This window comes from Canis lupus, chromosome 5 (assembly GCF_003254725.2).
Source record: "Canis lupus dingo isolate Sandy chromosome 5, ASM325472v2, whole genome shotgun sequence".
Classification (NCBI taxonomy): domain Eukaryota; kingdom Metazoa; phylum Chordata; class Mammalia; order Carnivora; family Canidae; genus Canis; species Canis lupus.
The window spans coordinates 63814262-63833291 of NC_064247.1; the positions used below are offsets into that span (position 1 = coordinate 63814262).

General features: G+C 50.7%; 1 protein-coding gene and 1 long non-coding RNA gene across 2 annotated transcripts; one reads left to right on the forward strand and one right to left on the reverse strand.

Annotated features, from left to right (window-relative positions):
* Positions 1–6119: 6119 nt before the first annotated feature.
* Positions 6120–11257, forward strand: LOC125755153 (uncharacterized). The gene is made up of 2 exons (XR_007410903.1): positions 6120–6557; positions 7964–11257. It is a non-coding gene; the product is annotated as an uncharacterized LOC125755153 (long non-coding RNA).
* TUBB3 (tubulin beta 3 class III) lies at positions 9377–18514 on the reverse strand. Its single transcript, XM_025427179.3, has 4 exons — positions 18357–18514; positions 11967–12075; positions 11406–11516; positions 9377–10770 (listed from the first exon to the last, which is right to left on the reverse strand). Exons 1-4 carry the CDS (start codon positions 18411–18413, stop codon positions 9695–9697), a joined length of 1353 nt encoding a protein of 450 aa, XP_025282964.1. The 5' UTR covers positions 18414–18514; the 3' UTR covers positions 9377–9694.
* Positions 18515–19030: the final 516 nt, after the last annotated feature.

Here is a 19030-nt window from a genome sequence, read left to right on the forward strand (position 1 = left end):
GGATCCCTGGGTGGCTCAGCGGTTTGGTGCCTGCCTTGGGCCCAGGGCGTGATCCTGGGGTCCCGGGATCGAGTCCCGCGTCGGGCTCCCTGCATGGAGCCTGCTTCTCCCTCTGCCTGTGTCTCTGCCTCTCTCTCTCTCTCTGTCTCTAATAAATAAATAAAATCTTTAAAAATAAATAAATAAATATAAGCCCAGTGGTTGGGGGTGATAGGAGGGGGAGAAAAGGGAAGAGGGAATCGCGGTGCAAACAACAGCTGCTGGTGCTCAACCACGCGGCCCTACGTGGTATTCACAGCTGGTGAGGAAGGGGAGTGCTGTCACTCCATCCCATTTTACAAAGGAGGAAACTGAGGCACAATCAGGTCAGGGGAGAATGAGTTAGGGGGACATTGGAGAAGCCTGTGTCTGAAGTAGCCGATATTATTACTGCTTTCCAGATGTGCCATGCCCCTGCTTTGTTTCTCTCTATGATCCTCACCACTGCCTGATACCCTGTCTCATACAATTTTACTTGTCTGTCGCTGCCATCACCCCTCCTCCCACTAGAAACCAAGGGCTACAGGTAAAAGTTTTGTTTACTTTCTTCACGCTTCTTGCCTAGAACAGTGCCTGCACGAAGTAAGTGCATCCTTAAATGGACTGAGGAAGGGATAAGTCCCTGAGTCCCTGAGAGGAAGAAGGTTTCACCTGGCGGGTGGCCCACTCCACAGATGTGTGTTAGCACCAACTGTCCAACTGAATGAGTGCTGCACCAGGCTTGGCTCAGGTCCTGTGACACAGTGGTGAGAAGACAGACAAGGTCCCAGGACTCAAGGAGCCAGACTGACTATATGGAAAGATGCAAGTTAATAAGATGTGATGAGGTATAAGAGAAAAAGAAATAGGGCAGCCCCAATGGCTCAGCGGTTTAGCGCCGATTTTGGCCTGGAGTCCCGGGATGGAGTTCCACATCAGGCTTCCCGCATGGAGCCTGCTTTTTTCCTCTGTCTATGTCTCTGCCTCTCTCTGTGTGTGTCTCTCATGAATAAATAAATAAAATATTTTAAAAAGAAGAAAGAAAGGAGAAAGAAAGAAAGAAAGAAAGAAGGAAGGAAGGAAGGAAGGAAGGAAGGAAGGAAGGAAGGAAGGAAGGAAGGAAGGAAGAAGGTGATAAGGTAGTGGATAAAATCAGGGGAGAAGGACACCATGCTCAGTTTAAGACCCAAAGGGTAAGAAGGTGAGAACCGCAGAAGAGCTGTGGGAAAGCATCCAGAGGAAAACCACAAGGGCGAACCCTTGAGGAACTGAAAGAGCCCAGTGTGCCTGTAGAACAGAAAGCAGGTCTTGGTGGCCTGAGCTTGGTAAAAGTGGGAGCCTGGTAAAAGGTGAAGTGAGAGGCAAAGCTGTAGCATTTATAAACACATTGACTTTGATTTATGCCAAGGTGGGAGGCATTAGAAGCTTTATTGAAGTACTTCAATAAATGGACATACACTAAACTGCACATGTATAAATATACAATCCGATAAGTTTTGACATATGCATACACCTAAGAAACTGTGACTGTAACTAAGATAATAAACCTATCCATCATCCTCCAGTGTTTCCTCATCCCCTAATGCAATCTTCCCTCCCTATCCCCACCTCTATCCCCAGGCAACCACTGATCTGTTTTTGGTCACTGCGTTGCATTACATTCCAGAATTTTACAGAGATGGTATCTTATCATATGTACTCTTCTTTTGTTTGGCTTCTTTTACTCAGCATAATATTTTTTAAATTTTTTTATTTTTTTAAAGATTTTATTTATTTACTCATGAGAGACAGAGAGAGGCAGAAACACAGGCAGAGGGAGAAGCAGGCTCCATGCAGGGAACCCGACGAGGGACTTGATCCCGGATCTCCAGGACCAGGCCATGGGCTTGAGGCGGCACTAAACCACCGAGCCACCCGGGCTGCCCTCAGCATAATATTTTGAGGCTCATCCATATTGTAGCAGGTGTCAGGTGTCAGTTTATTCTCATTGCTAATAGGATCCCATGGTGTGGATGGACCACAGTTGGTTTATCCATTCACCTGTTGATGAACATCTGTGCTGTTTTCACTGTTTGCTATTATGAAGAAGCTACTATAAACATTTGTGTACAAGTCTGTGTGGAAATGTGCTTTAATTTCTCCTTGGTAAATACTTATGCGTGAAATGGCTAGATCATATGGTCAGTGTTTGTTTAACTTCCTAGGAACCTGTAAAACTTTTTCCCATGGTAGTTGTGCTTGTTTCACACTCCCATTGGTGTGAACATTCTGGTCCCTCCATATCATCACAAACATTTGATGTCAGCAGTCAGTCTCTCCATAGAGGATTTTGAGCAAAGTAGTGGCATTATTTTTTTTAAGATTTTATTTACTTATTCATGAGAGATACACACAGAGAGAGGCAGAGCCATAGGCAGAGGGATAAGCCAGGGGAGCCTGATGCAGGACTTGATCCTGGACTCCGGGATCACAGCCTGAGCCAAAGGCAGACGTTCAACTATTGAGCCACCCAGGCATCACAATTTTTTTTAAATTTTAAATCTTATTTTATTGTGGTAAGTACACTTAACATGAGATATACACACTTAACAGATTTTTAAAATTTTTTTTTATTATTCATGATAGAAAGAGAGAGGCAGAGACACAGGCAGAAGGAGAAGCAGGCTTCATGCCAGGAGCCTGACACGGGACTCGATCCCGGGACTCCAGGATCACACTCTGGACCAAAGGCAGACGCTAAACTGCTGAGCCACCCGGGGATTCCCCAACAGATTTTTAAGTATACCATAGAGGATTGCTAACTATAGGCACAATTTTGTATAGTAGATCTCTAGAACTTATTAATTTCACATAACTGAAACTGTACTCATTGACTAGAGTCCCTCCCTTCCCCCTGTCCCTGGAAACCACCATCCTGCTCTTTGCTTCTGTGAGTTTTGACAATTTGGGTAACTCACATGAGTGGTATTACGCAGTTTGTCTTTCCAAGTCTGGCTTATTTCATTTAGCATAATGTCCTTAAGGTTCACCCATGTTGTTGCATATTGTAAGATTTCCTTCTTTTATGAGGCTGACAGTATTCTGTTGGATGTATCTATCAAATATTCTTTATCCATTCATCTGTCAACCAACATTTACTTTGTTTCCATATCTTGGCTATTGTGACTAGTGCTGCAAGGAACGTGGGAGTACTAACGTGGGAGTACTAATATCTCTTTGAGATCCCCATGTCAATTATTTTAGATAAATACCCAGAAGGGGGATTGCTGGATCATATGATAGCTCTATTTTTCTTTTTTTTTTTTAAAGATTTTATTTATTTATTCATGAGAGACACACAGAGAGAGGCAGAGACATAGGCAAAGGGAGAAGCAGGCTCCAATGCAGGGAGCCTGATGTGGGACTCGATCCCAGGACTCCAGGATCATGCCCTGAGCTGAAGGCAGACGCTTTTGCCGCCAAGCCACCCAGGGATCCCAGCTCTATTTTTCATTTTATTGAGTAGCCCCCATACTGTTCTCCAGAGTGGCACCATTTTGCATTCCCATAAACAATGTGCAAAGATTCCAGCTTTGACACTTGTCTTTTATTTTTCTGCTAATAGCCATTCTAACAGGTATGAAATGGTATTTTGTTGTGGTTTTGATTTGCATTTCCCTCATGATTGGTAACATTGAGCATCCTTTTTTAAAATTTTATGTATGTATGTATGTATGTATGTATGTATGTATGTAATCTCTGCACCCAATGTGGGGCTCAAACTCAAAACTCCAAGATCAAGAGTAGCATGCCCTTCCAACTAAGCTGGCCAGCTTTTTGTATACACCGTGGCAATTTGTACATCTCCTTAATGAGAACTGGTATATTCAAGTCCTCTATTTTTTCATCAAGTTGTTTTTTGCTATTGAGTTGTCAAAATTCCTTATATATTTTGGAAATTAACCACTTACCTAATAAATGGTTTGCAAATATTTCCTTCAGTTGCATAGATTAACTTTCCACTCTGTTATTTCTTTTGCTAGGCAGAAGCTTTCTGGTTTAATGAAAACTTGTCTCTTTTTGCTTTTGTTGCCTGTGCATTTGGAGTCACATCCATGAAATCATTGCCAAGGCCAATGTCATGAAGATTCTCCCTTATGTTATCTTCTAAGAGTTTTATAGTTTCAGGTCTTATATTTAAGTTTTTAATCTTTTCAGTGTGTATGGTGTAAGATAAGTGTCTAATTTTAATAATTTGAATATAGATATCCCATTTCCCAACACTACTTGTTAAAGATAAAAATCACAGGATCATCTCAATAGATATAGAAAAAGTATTGATAAAATTCAATACCCCATCATATTAAAAACTCCAGGAGCACCTGGGTGGCTCAGTTGATTAAGTGTCTACTTTCAGCTCAGGTTATGATCTCAGAGTCCTGGGATCCAGCCCAACAATGGGCTTCCTGCTCAGCAGGGAGTCTGCTTCTCCTTCTTACCCCTCCACATGCTCATGTGCTCTCTCTCTCTCTCTCTCTCTGTGTGTGTGTGTGTGTCTCACTATCTCTGAAATAAATTAAAAAATGTTAAAGTAAAAAAAATAGAAACTCCAAAAAATAGGAATAGATAGAAATTAGCTCAACATAGTAAAGGCCACATAAGAAATCTCCTGTTGCCTCACCCCCAACACTCTGCAGCCAGGAGCACAGCCAGAGACCAGTCCAGGGCCATACGTCTGGACATTCCCCCTCTCTCTGTGGAATGCTGACCAGTAGCCAGTGTTACCACAACCATGGGTGACTCTAGCATTTTCTCTTTTTGTTAATTTTTGTTCTATGATTTTCCTATGACAATCATGCCATACTGGAAAACTGAAGTGTTCCCCAGGGCTACTAGAAAGATGTTAAATATATGATGGGCACTGGAAAGTGGAGGAATCCTGGAGAGAAACTCTAAGGTTGACCTTACAAATGGTTCTTGCTGGATAAGAGTCCAGTCCTCCTCCAAACACAATCAGAGGAGATAGAAAATGCATGGAAGCATTCCATATTGTCTCCAGGACCAGGAAGTCCTACTCCATATCTGACCACTCATGTTTGGCTTCAGTGGAGTAGCAGCAGCCTATTCAGTGGAGTAGCACAGCCTATCCATTGCTGTGTTGGAATCTCCAAATTCAGAGTCTGGAATGTTGCCAACAGAGTCCTGCTGTGTGATGCCCATAATCCTTGGGGCCCCTGGTGATGAGCTTGCTGGCCAGTAAGCTCAGAGAGCCTCAGTTCACTCAGATGGAGAGTGAGTATGAAATTATGATGCTGCCAGGAGCGGTAAGTGGCATCATCTCATTGAGCACTTATCACAGATCAAGCGTGGTGAACCTGTAAAAATGGCTTTTATAAATTATCATTAAGGGTGCTCTAAGTTTGTTCAAGCTGCTATAACAAAGTACCACAAGCTGAGTGACTTATGAAAAACAGAAAGTCATTTCTCACAGTTCTGGAGGCTGGAAGTCCAGGACACTGTCAGCATCGCTGGGTGCTGGTGAGATGCAACCAGGGTACATGCTCGGGTGCTCTCGTGGGCTGCAGATGGCATTTTCTCCAGGTGTCCTCACATAGTGGGAGGGATGATGGAGCTCTCTATGGTCTCTTTTATTAGGGCACTAATCCCATGCATGACCCTCTACCCTCATGACCTAATCACCTCCCAAAGGCCCCACCTTCTAATACCATCATATTAAGGATTAGAACCTCAACATATGAATATGGGGGACAGGACACAAACATTGATTCCATAGCAGGTACAATGTTGAGAAACCTTGCTTTTGAAACTCACAGACTGTGAGAAACAGTGTTTGCAATCAACTAATGGCAACGGTGTCCAGCTCCTGCCTGGAGTATGACTCAGAGAAGCCTCAGTATGAGCTGCCATACCAATTCCCCATATCTACTGTAACTCTGTACTTCCCCCGGAAACAGGATTCTGGTCAAGTTCCATGTCTTGGTCAGAAGTGGATATCTTCACACTCAGCCACTGTGGCTTGGCTTCCATTCAGCTCTACCTCACTCCGAATCCCATATAAGCCTGGTTCATCCCTTATTTGGGCAAACCCCTGCCCCGTTCCACTCCACACTCCCAGTGGCAACGACAGCTGCATCTGCTAATTTCTAAAGGTGGACTTCATCAGCTTCCAGTATGTGTACACTCTCATTTGTTATTATCTAAGCAAGGCAAGCATGGACTTGATCTTTGCAGCTGGGAAAAGTGCTCTTCTTCAGAGGGGAAGTGACCTGGACACAAGGAGCAGTGGTGAAGGCCACTTTTTTTTGTCCCTCCCACCATGCCCTTCTCAGGCTGCTGTGCTGTCCCCAGGGTGGGTGGATGGTGACGACTCAGCCCCGACCTCCTCCATTCAAATTGTGGTCCTGCCACTGGCATCTGGATGCTCTGGAGCAGTTTCACTTGTCTCCTGCCTCACTTTCTCCATCTGTAAGCACCTGCTTCATAGGGTCACACGAAGAGCAAGTGAGTGGGTGAAGAGCTCAAGGCCACCTGGCCCCCAGGTAAGGCTTAGCTGCAGGGCTGCTGGCAGGATCTAGGCTAAGATTCTTGGATTTAGCAACTGAGGCATAATTGCTTCCTATAATCATGCTCCCAAGTGGAACATTATTTGTCATTTATCTAAACTTCCAATTCAACTGGGCATCTTGTATTTGCTCTGGCAGTCTAAAGTCATCTCCTTGCCCCTGAACACTCCCTGTAGGGGACCAGGCAGAGGGTCAGGAAGGGTTGAGGCTTCTCCCTCATGAAAGCTGGGAGTGTGCCCAGGTCTGGACACCCTTGGCCCTTCACCTAGGCTGAAATGGACAGATGGAGCTGAGGGCAAAGCAGCCAATGAAGTGGCTGTCCCGAATGCCAGCCAAAGGTGTCGTCCACACTGGATAGTGCTGGTGCTGGGCCAGTCAGAGCCCTGTTAGAAGGTTCAAGCAGGACTCAGCAGTCACTGAGCTGAGCTTACCTGCACCCTCATGCCCATGCATCTCTGTAAACAAATTCCCTTTGCTAATAATAGTGGATACATTTAAGAGCAAACATTCATGGCCTTTATTATGGGTCACATGCTGTTCTAGCCACTCCCCATGTGTGTTCCTATTTTCAGTTGCTATATAACAAACCACTCTGAAGTTCAGTGCCATAAAGCAGCAATTTCATTATGCTTAGGGATATTGTGGGTCAGGAACTCATGTAGCACACAGGACTGACTTGAGGTCTGTCCCACAATTTCTGAAATGGAGGCAATGAGAAGTGAAGATACAATGGTGCAAAACAGCAGAGACCTATGTTACTCCTCATAAGAAAGTAAAGCTGGAGGCTCAGGGGAGAACCAGCTGGAGGAGAGAAGAGTGGGCTGGGAAAGAAAGCATGAGGTCCCTACTACAGAACTCTGGGGGGCAAGAGATGGACTCTGGGGGCCAGCAGAGATGGATTCTGGGGGGGAGTAGAGATGGGCTCTGGGGGGGAGCAGAGATGGACTCTGGGGGGGAAGCAGAGACGGACTCTTAGGGGAAGCAGAGATGGACTCTGGGGGGCAGCAGAAATGGGCTAGGGGGCTAGAGGTGCTGGGCTGCCACCCTTCCACCTCCTCACATCCCCACCAATATAGTCCCCACCAAAATGTACACCACACATTCATACTAAGTTGGATTGTGGACCTTGGGAGAAGGATCAAGGGGATTGGCCCCACAGTCAACTCCACAAAGGCAGAGTGGCCCAGGAAGGCCAGCCTCATCTGAGTGACATGAGCAAAGATGATGTATTGGTGGGTGCCAGTGCTTGGGAGGGAAGTAAAATTTTTGACTATTTTAAGCCAAATGGAGAGGTGTACAATCTTGGGCTGGACACCTGGCTCTGCCACTTGCCAACTGGCAAATGCCCTCACTTCTCTCAGCCTCCATTTCTTTGCCTGTAGGATGTGGATGACAATGATGTGTACCTTGCAGCATCACTGTGAAGGTTAAATGAGGTATATGTATTGCGCCCTCAGGAGAAGACCCAGTTAAGACAGTGGATCTGGGACCCAGAAGGAGCATCTGTGAATGTCAGGAGCTGCAGGGGCTCTTGTCAACACTGGGCAGGTGTCTCAACCCTTTTTGGGTCCAGAAGCCTTGAGAATGTGAGCTGTGGGCACCACTCCCTACCACAGTGTGGAGGCCTGCAGCCCTGTGTAGCCCTGGGATGTGATGGAGGAGACTCTCCTGCAATCTAACCCTTTCTTGGTGATGAGGACCCAGCTGCTGTGACCCAGAGCAGGGCGCAAATTCCCACTCACCATGTGGCCTCATCAGTCATATACACTGTGACCCAGTCACTGCATGTGTGGGATGGAGACACACAGCTCTTAAGGAGACACACATTTCCAAATGTGAAATGCTTGGAGCTGACCAAGCACAGCAGGTGCCCAGAAGCATTGGCTCTTAGAATGTGCTTCTCTGCTGCTCAGGGGACCCCAGAGACTTCAAAGCCCAGCCTGTGTCAGGGCAAAAGCCTGAGACTTGGACCCTTTTGGGGGCTTTAGTTCCCTAGCCTACATCAGGGGCCAGTGGTCTCTTTGGCTTTCTTCTGCACAAATATCTAGATAAAAGAGCCAGGAGCCAGGGTGCTGCTGCCTGCACTGAAGCCCCTTTTATGTTCCAGGTGGAGCTAGGATTGATGAAACCCCTAGCTTTGAAGAATGGGGTGTGGGAAGGCTGAATGGAGAAGTCCAACTCTATACACAGTAATGGTGGGTCCCTTCCAGGAGCCCACCCCTGCAGTCCCACACTGGGAGCCCTACAGCCACAGGAATGTCACCAGGGGACGTATGGAGCCCTCACATGGCTTCCTACCCGGGGTGTGCTGGGGTTTGCCTGTGTTGTGGCCACAGCTCACTGACCCCCTCCAGCCCCTTCCCAGGGCCCAAAACCCAACTCTACAACACACCACATTTTTTTCTAGGGAGTGTTCAGGGTCCTCCCTTCCAACCTCCCATTTGAGTCTCCACTGCCTTCCTCTAACGTGCAGCATACAGATAAACCAGAGGAATGCTCTGGAGTGTGTGTCTCCCTATGGGAGACTAGGGATAGTTTTCAAGTCAAGAGCAAGCTACACCTGTGGTTCTAGAATGAGGCTTCATCCACTCATGGCCCGTGTCCAGGACCCCACTTCCGGAAGCTCCACAGCAGCTGTGCCTTCAGAACCCGCAGGCTGTACACACAGGCCTGCGTCGGCGACCAGCCTGGGAGACAATGACCGTTCCCCAGCCTGGGCCTCCCTATCTGCCCCTGCTGACCCCTCTAGACCCAACTTTCCAGAATAAAAAGAAATCTCCAGGACCAGGCAGGGATATCTGACAGCAATAAATTTATTAAGTATTCCCCCCCAAAATATAAACACAAACCAGTAAAAACAAAAAACAAAACAAACCATAAAACAGGCCTGGAGCTGACAAATAAAGCAGACACGATGGAGCTGACCTATGGTGGGAAAACAGGACTCACGTGGGGTGGGGATGCCGTAAATACTGGAGGACAAACACTCGGGAGCCCTAGGGCGCTGTGGCCAGAGCTGGTGGGGGCAAGGCTCGGGGCGGTGTCAGTGGCGACGTGGCTCTGGGGGACAGGCCTCTGGGCCACAGCGACAGCCTGGCTCTGCCCCTCCCGCTTCACTTGGGGCCCTGAGCCTCGGACTCCTCCTCGTCATCTTCGTACATCTCGCCCTCCTCCTCGGCCGTGGCGTCCTGGTACTGCTGGTACTCGGACACCAGGTCGTTCATGTTGCTCTCGGCCTCAGTGAACTCCATCTCGTCCATGCCCTCGCCCGTGTACCAGTGCAGGAAGGCCTTGCGCCGGAACATGGCTGTGAACTGCTCCGAGATGCGCTTGAACAGCTCCTGGATGGCCGTGCTGTTGCCGATGAAGGTGGAGGACATCTTGAGCCCCCGGGGTGGGATGTCACACACGGCCACCTTCACGTTGTTGGGGATCCACTCGACGAAGTAGCTGCTGTTCTTGCTCTGGATGGCCAGCATCTGCTCGTCCACCTCCTTCATGGACATGCGCCCGCGGAAGACGGTGGCCACGGTCAGGTAGCGGCCGTGGCGGGGGTCACAGGCAGCCATCATGTTCTTGGCGTCGAACATCTGCTGAGTGAGCTCGGGCACCGTGAGCGCGCGGTACTGCTGGCTGCCCCTCGCGGTGAGTGGGGCAAAGCCGGGCATGAAGAAGTGCAGGCGGGGGAAGGGCACCATATTCACGGCCAGCTTGCGCAGGTCAGCATTGAGCTGGCCGGGGAAGCGGAGAGAAGTAGTGACGCCGCTCATGGTGGCCGACACCAGGTGGTTGAGGTCACCGTAGGTGGGCGTGGCCAGCTTGAGAGTGCGGAAGCAGATGTCGTACAAAGCCTCATTGTCGATGCAGTAGGTCTCGTCCGTGTTCTCCACCAGCTGGTGGATGGACAGCGTGGCGTTGTAGGGCTCCACCACTGTGTCCGACACCTTGGGGGAGGGCACCACACTGAAGGTGTTCATGATGCGGTCGGGGTACTCCTCGCGCACCTTGCTGATGAGCAGTGTGCCCATCCCGGACCCTGTGCCCCCGCCGAGCGAGTGGGTCAGCTGGAAGCCCTGCAGGCAGTCGCAATTCTCACACTCCTTCCGCACCACATCCAGGACTGAGTCCACCAGCTCTGCGCCCTCCGTGTAGTGACCTTTGGCCCAATTGTTGCCAGCCCCACTCTGACCTGTAGGTGAGGACAGGTTAGGGGGAAGCAGGAGAGGGACCTATAGTGCCTGCCTGAACATGCCATCAAAGAGAGCAACTGTGGAAGCTCCGTGACATGGGGATGCCCAATGTTAAGGGCTCTACACAGGAATTGAGAACCTGGAGTGGTAGCTCCTGCTCTGCCTCCCTAGGGGCTCCTGGATGAGTCTGTCAGCCCTCCCCTCCAGCCCACCCACCCTCTGGCTAGCCGTGCTGGGAGTGTAAACTATGACCCCCAGAATCCCTTGCAGCTTGGAGTGTGAATGGGGATTTTTGCCCATCACTTGGGGTGTTGAGCTCTGGGAGACAGAAATGGGGTGAGGCCATCTTGATCACAGCAGTGTTGCATGCCCATGAATTTGAGTCCTCTGGAGACTGACTCCTGTCCTGAAAGTTCTGTAACAGTCCTATAAACTTAATTCTCTGTTTTACACAATGAAATACAAGTGGTTTATATTCCCTGCACAGAACCCTTTCTTGGAGCCTCTGTTGCCAAATGCAAACTGGAAAGGTCACTTTTGTCTTGCTAAGGAGTGACTTTGCCCTGCTGTTTCTGCTGTTTTGGATCTGCCTGTGATGGGGTCTGCATCAGAGTGTGGGACAGGGGAGACTTACCAAAGATGAAGTTGTCAGGCCTGAAAAGATGCCCAAAGGCCCCAGACCGGACGCTGTCCATGGTTCCGGGCTCAAGGTCCACCAGAATGGCCCGAGGCACATACTTATGAGCTAGAGGGAAAGGGTGGGTTATGTGGGTCACAGAAGGTCAGGGGCCTGCAGGCAGTCGCAATTCTCTTGCCCTCTAAATCCTGCTCAGCCTGCCAGAGTCATGCTGTCACCATAAGCACTCAGACTCTCTGGGGTCAGAGAGGCTGGAACCATGCATGAAATGGGGACCACATCCTACATCCATGTGGGCAGGTGAATATTTCTCCAGTTCACTATGGACATTGTTTTATACTAATTGCTAAATGGTCCCTACTCTAGACCCTCCCCGGGCTTCCTAAGGGGCCTCCTGGACTCTGCTGAGCATTATACATATTTGACTCTCACTCCAATGGCAGTTTCTAGGGTTCTTCATCTTTGTTTTGTGAGGAGGGCAGAGATGCTGAGACCCCACAGTCAAGAAGCCCTCCCCCCTCCTCCCAGAGGAAGCATGGGGGTAAGGTGGGAGCTCACAAGAGGCCTCGTTGTAGTAGACGCTGATGCGTTCCAGCTGCAGGTCTGAGTCGCCCACATAGTTGCCACTGGGGTCTATACCGTGCTCATCACTGATGACTTCCCAGAACTGCAGGGGGGAAAGGAAGGGTCAGCAAGTGCTCATGACCCCCGCCAGGCCCTTTCCCTCCCATGAACTCAGCCCTGAGTGTAAAATCAGGGGCCTGGACTCAAAGTTTGCACTAGCCCCTTTGAGTAACCTCAGAGAAGGGCCCAAGCTCTGTCATCTCTCAGAAAATTGTGATAGTCAATATGCATCCACTGTTTGCATGTTCATGGTGCCTGGAGCTCTCAGTGTGGTTCAGGGCTCAGCTGACATGGACCTGGTTCCTCCAGACTCAGCTCTGCCTTTGCTAACCAGGGGCCTTTGGTCCACTCCTCCATGAGGGGTTAGTAATAAACACTCTCTTGGGGTGGTTTTCTTTATTCTCTCTTTTCAGATGAAGGAATGGAGGTACACAGAAGGCAAGGGACAGAGAGAGTCCAGGATACACATGTCCCTCAGTGTCAGGGCATGGGATGTCTAGAAACAGGGTCTGGCAGTGTTCAGTACCTCATCAGCCTCAGCCAGTGGGAATCACAGGGGCCTGCATGGGGAATGACTTGCCTGGGGCCCCCCAGCCTGCCTGCAAAGACCTGGCATAGCCCTGACTCCCAGGGCTTACTCTCTCCACTACCTGCTACCACTCACCCTACAGGAGCTGGACCACCTCTTTCCAGCTGTCGGACCCTGAGTGGGTCCTGGAGGCACTCTGTGTCCTCATCTGTTCAATAGGCCTGATAGTGAGAACAAGTCTTAGCAGGAAGCATGTGAACGTGTGCATATATGTAAAGACGTACCCCCTGGGTGAAGGGAAGGCTTCACAGAGCTCGGCCTTCACCCAAAGGGCATTGCCAAACCGTTGTGAAGCACAGTGGGCCCATACAAGGAGAGTCAGGAGTCACACGCTGTGTGACTTTCCAGTGCCCCTCCTCTTTGTTCCTCAGGGTTGGAGTGACTTTCAAAAGATGAATGATATGAAGGCCTCAAGAAATAACAAGCCTTTACATGTGAGTCATGTGCTGGCAAAAAGACAGCTGAGTGAAAAAAGCAATTAGAACCCAGTTTGCACATATTTATCTAAATATAGATGTCTCTAACAGGCACACAGAGATCTGTTCCAGGGACCTGGGCCTTGGAATGTGGGTCTGGGTTGGGGGAAAGTTCTTTTCACTATATACCCTTTGACTCTTTTGGAATTGTCACGTTAATTTCTTTTTTTTAAGACTTTATTTATTTGACAGAGAAATAGAGAGAACCAGAGAGCAGGAGTGGGGGGAACGGCAGAGGGAGAGGGAGAAGCAGGCTCCTCATTGAGCAGGGAGCCGGATGTGGGGCTCAATCACAAGACCCCTGGATCATGACCTGAGCTTTAGGCAGACTGCCAACTGACTGAGCCACCCACGCACCCCTGTCAAATGTTAATTTCTAAACAAAGAGATTAGCTAAAAATATGTTTAAAAACTCTGATAGGGACATCTGGGTGGCCCAATCGGTTAAGTGTTTGCCTTTGGCTCAGGTCGTGATCCAGGGGTCCTGGGATTGATTCCCAAGTTGGGCCCCCTGCTCAGTGGGGAGTCTGCTTCTCCCTCTCCCTCTGACCCTCCTTCTGCTGGTGCTCTCGCTCACTCTTTCTGTCTCTCTCAAATGAATTAAGAAAAAAATTTTTAATAAGTAAAAAATTAAAATTCTGATATGGGCAGGTATTGTTATTATTATAAAATGCATAGAAAAGTCTTGGCAATTCATCCAGAGAGGCTGTTATCAGAGGTCATTTCAGTGAAGGGAGGGGCTGGATTTATTCTCTGTTTTGTCATTGTTAACTGTTCTTTTTACACAGTGTGTGATAATTTTGTAATTAGGAAAAATAAACACACAGAAATGTCACTGAGGCATTCAGGGCCTGATCAGAGCTTCCTACCACTACTTGGATCCCTATGGCCTCCTCAGCCTAAGGCCTGCATGGGAGCCAGGGGCTTGGTCCCCAGAGCTCTGGGACACCCACAAATCTCTGGTTTCAGGGACACCGTAGCCCATGTAGAGGAGTGATGAGTTCAAGACAGCAAGTATAGGGCCAGGAGAGAGTGATTCAGTTACCCTACCATCAACAGATCTACAGAAAGTTATTGAAAATGCATCTATGGAAAAAAAAAAAAAGAAAGAAAGAAAATGCATCTATGGAAGGCATGGTCTTCCAGGAGGTGATGGACCAGATCCCAGCACCAGTTGATGTGTGCCAGTGACTCTACCTCCTGGGACCTCAGTTTTCTCATCTGTAAAGTGGACATGATAATAGTACCCACATTAAGGGGTTAGCACAAGTCTCAATGCATTCAGCAAATGTTGGCTTCATTGAGTTAAAAGGTTAGATGCTATTTAAATCTGTAAAGCCATATGCACAGATAACAAAAATAAGTTTTATTTTTAAAAAGATTTTACTTATTCATGAGAGACACAGAGAGAAAGAGGCAGAGACGTAGATGGAGAAGCAGGCTCCATGAAGGGAGCCTGATGTGGGACTTGATCCCAGTACTCCAAGATCGCAACCTGAGCTGAGGGCAGATGCTCAACCACTGAACTACCCAGGCGTCCCAAAAATAAAAGTTTTGAAAAGTCAATATATTTTGGGATACTGTGGTGCAGTAAAATATGATATGAGCACACCCCCAAGACACATCCTTGAGGGAAAGGCACATTGGATAATTATATGTAAAGTAAAACAGGGGACCTCAAAAAGATTTTACATTTTTGTATAAAGATGTATAGGTGCACATGCACAGAAAACAGCTTGGAAGAATGGAAAGCAAAATTGTCCCCTAGGAGAGCAGGACCTAGAGGCATATGGTGGCTAAATGGGCACTTTGACTTTATCTGCAACTTTTTAGAAGAATATATTAATAATTGCTTTTGTAGTTAAAACTAGTAAAAATATCTTGGGGGATCCATGGTGGCTCAGTGGTTTAGCGCCTGCCTTTGGCCCAGGAAGTGATCCTGGAGACCCGGGATCGGATAGAGTCCCACATCAGGCTCCCCGCAGGGAGCCTGCTTCTCCCTCTGCCTGTGTCTCTGCCTCTGTGTGTGTGTGTGTGTGTCTCATGAATAAATAAATAAAATCTTAAAATAAAATAAAATAAAATAAAATAAAATAAAATAAAATAATTATCTTGGGACGCCTGGGTGGCTCAGTGTTTGAGCGTCTGCCTTTGGCTCAGGGCGTGATCCTACATCCTGGGATGGAGTCCCGCATCAGGCTCCCTGCAAAGAGCCTGCTTCTCTGTCTGTGTCTCTGCCTCTCTCTGTGTCTCTCATGAATAAATAAATAAATAAAATCTTTTTTTAAATTAATCAATTATCTTATTAGTAAAATATATTACGTAATAATAAATAAAGAATACAATTTTGTAGATTAAATAAGAAACAACTATGACCACCACTACAGTTGAGAAAACTACCCGGTCTGAGCTCCGCTGCTATGACCGACCCACGCGCCCCCCCGGCGCTGTCCGCAGTGCTGATCCTTTGCCGCGTCCCTGCTCGGGGGCCACGGAGGCGTCTGCCAAGGCAAGTTGAGGGCTTGCTAACTCATGGCAGTTGGACCCTTTCAGGACCTTGATGTCTCTCCCCGCCCCGAGCACAACCAGCGCTACTCTGACCCAGTTAGGAGGCGGGTGCAAGGAAATCAGGAAATCCCTCCCCGCATTGGCGGTCAGCGCCAGGGCCCGCCCCTCCGAAGCTCCGCCCAGCGGCCGAGAGAAGGGGGCGCAGACAAAGGCTCCTGGAAGGTCCTGCACCCAGAGGGGAAGGCCGAGGTCCCCGGATTCATCCGCCAGTTTGGTGGCGACGGTGAGGTGGCGGGTGGCGGGTGGCGGGTGGGGGGTGGGAGGCCCCGCCCATCCTGATGTATCCGTGCAGACCTAGACTCAGACTCCTGCCCTATCCTTGCTGGGCGGTGCCTCCACTTCCCGGAACGACCCCTGGGGGAAGGGCGATACCTCCTCTCGCTGCCTCCCCGTGAGGTGATGGCGCCTAAAGCATCTGGCACAGTGCTCAATCAGTAGCGATCGATGTCAAACTGCCTCTCAGGAGAGGTGTGTTCTCGCCCTGACCTCTCTCCATCCTTCCACAGCCAGGGCCCTCGCTAGAGCAGGCGCAACTGTGCCAGGCACCGCTCCAGGTCCAGCAAGCAGAGCAGCAGCCCCACCCCCACCCCACCCCCACCCTCACCCCTGTCAGCTGCTGCTGGTGATGGGATGTCAAGGTTTGCTCTCTCCCCTCACCAGAAAGCCCACAGCCAATATGGGATCAGTAAACAGAAATGGTTAATGAACTGCCCCTCCACAGGGCAGATGTCAGCATCTGCTGGGCCTGGCCCCAGCTTTCAGCATTTTCTTTGAGTTTGGTCTCTGAAGACTTTCCAGGACAAGGAGTCCAGAAGGAAAAAGCTCAACTGCTGTCATTGGTCGGCCAAAAAAGGCAGAGGTGGAAAAGAAAGAAACAATTCCTCCCCCCACAAAATCCACCTCTCTCTGGTTTCATTGTTAGAAAGGATCAGACATTAATTTTTAAAACAACATAAAATAAGAAAATCAACCCAAAAGGAATAAAAATAATTAGCAAACCCATGAGGCCACAACTCTAAGAAGGAGGAAAAAAAATCTCAGCTGAGGACACATGTCCAGCATTCAGGCTATGGCCCCTGCCCTCTTCCCTCCTCCTCCTGCCACCTCCCTCCCACTACCCCTACCCCTAGCCCTAGCCCAGCTACAGCTCCGGGCGTGGACTTGCCTTTGCTTGATATGTGTCTGTCCGGGCCACAGAAAGGATGGGTGTATAAACAGATCATGACTCCGCTAGGCTCAGGCTGAACTCAGGGCTGCCCTCCCTCCCCCAGTGACCCCTGACCCTCTGAGGAGCAGATGTTCAGGGCAGGCCTGGCCCCTGTGACCACATTAATGAGCCCCCCGCCCCTCCCACCTGGCCAGGGCAGCTGTCAGTGACTGCCCCAGGAGCCCTGATTTGATTTGAGGCCATCATCCCCCCCCGGCCTCCCCCTCTCCCAGCCCCCTTTCTGGGGCAGGCACAGCTGTTTCTTCGGGTGATTAGGGAGTCTCCCTGGTACCACCCCTCCACCCCATCCAAGTCGCCTCCACCCTAGAGAAGTTGCAATTTACATATCAGCCACGAGGCTGCCCCAGCCGGGTTGTAATTAGCTTTTTGTTCTTGCCTGGTTTCCATGGCAACAGCCTCCAGAGGAATCCCTTCCTTGGCCCCTTCCCCTCCAAGACTTGTCTCCTCCCACTGCCTCCTTTGGGAAACTCGCCCTGCACCACTGCACCCTGGGTCCCTGGCCTTGGTCCTGACAAAGCCACCCCTGGGGTCCCCCATTTTGTTCTGTGGAGTGTCCCAGTGGGCAGCAGGCCCCACCCACCCAGCCTGAGCCCTGGGCTGGACGTCTGCAGGGACGAGAGCTCTGGAAGATAGCATGGCTCTTTGGTCACACTTGCTGTGTGACCTTGGGCAAGAAATAATCTCCTTGGACTTGGGGACGTGACAACTGTCTCCTAGGTTCCAGTGGGGAATGATACCACCTTCTCATCCCCTTAGTCCCAAGGTCTCCGATGAAGGCTAACAATGGAGGGGAGGAGCCGCAGGGTGATGCAGCTCTCCATTCCAGAGCCCAGCTTTGTTCCCACAACCCACCCTGACTCCATGGTCCCTGAGTGGGCGCTGTCCAACCCCACCGGGCGTTTGTCCAGGCGGGGCTGAGCAGAGGGAGAGTCCAGTCCTGGGCCAAGGTCACCCCGAGTCTGGGCCCAACCCCTCCCCCAACAAAGGAACAGGGTGGGGTCAGGAAGCCGAGGTTCCAAACTGTATGTTTGGGGGCCTGTGTGGGGGGGTTCTGGCCACTTGGAGGGCATCCTGTTGGTGGGGGGAGCGGGAGCAGGGCAGATGGAATCATTTCGGCTTTGAAGGGGGTGTCCCACCCACACCTGCCCACCCCACCCATCTCGCTCAAGGCTGAGTTGCGACCCCAAGAAGAGGGCCACGCCCAAACCGTCCCCGCAGCTGCAGCCGCTGTGGATGGAGCTTAGTCGCCGACTTGGGCTGCGCTCCTGCAGGCCTGAGCTAACCCGAGCAGAAACAGAGGGCAGGCGGTGTGGACGTGGCAGGGCCGGGATCACCCCGGCTCGTCCCTTTGTTCTCGGCTTCGCGGTGGTAAGCGCGGCTCTGGGTGGGGACGCGGGTCGCGTGCCGGTGTCGGGGACCGAGCCTGGGGCGGGGGAGGGGACGGAGGCGGCGCGCGTCCTCACCTTGGCTCCGATCTGGTTGCCGCACTGGCCGGCCTGGATGTGCACGATCTCCCTCATGCTCGGTGCGTGTGGCGGGCGGCTGCGGGACACGCGCGGACGGGTCGGGGCTGGCTGCGGAGGGTCGGCCGCCCCCGCCGCCCGCTCTTATAGGCTGGGCCCCCCCGCAGCGCCCGGCCTGGCGTCACCGCGCGCGGCCAATCGGGGGACGCCGCCGCAGAATGCGGCACCGGCCTGCAGCATCAGCACCGCGCATCCCCGCCCGGCAGCGCGATGCGGCGCCTCCTCCCGCCGCCACCCGGGTCCGGGGGGCCCGTGGGGGGCGGGAGTCTGGGCCCCACCCCGCACACCGAGGGGAGGGGCTGGCGGGCTCCTGGGAGGACAATAGAAGCCCCTCTTGGCTCTCGGACCCCGCCCAGACTTCCCTCCCGGGTCCCACCGCTGCGGCAGCCCCACCCCGCGGCTTTGCAGACAGTCTTTCTTCCCCACACCCGCTCAGGGACCAACCCCATGTTCCATCCAAAAGGACGCCTCTCCCTCTCAGCTCCCTGTCTTGTGGCATAAAGGGACGAACGAGGTACCCTGAGCTTTGCTGGGTCCCTTAGGGGTGGGAGAGGCAGGAAGAGGCTGCAGCAGACACTGAACCCTCCAGAAGAAAGCATGGAGCAGGGCTCAGA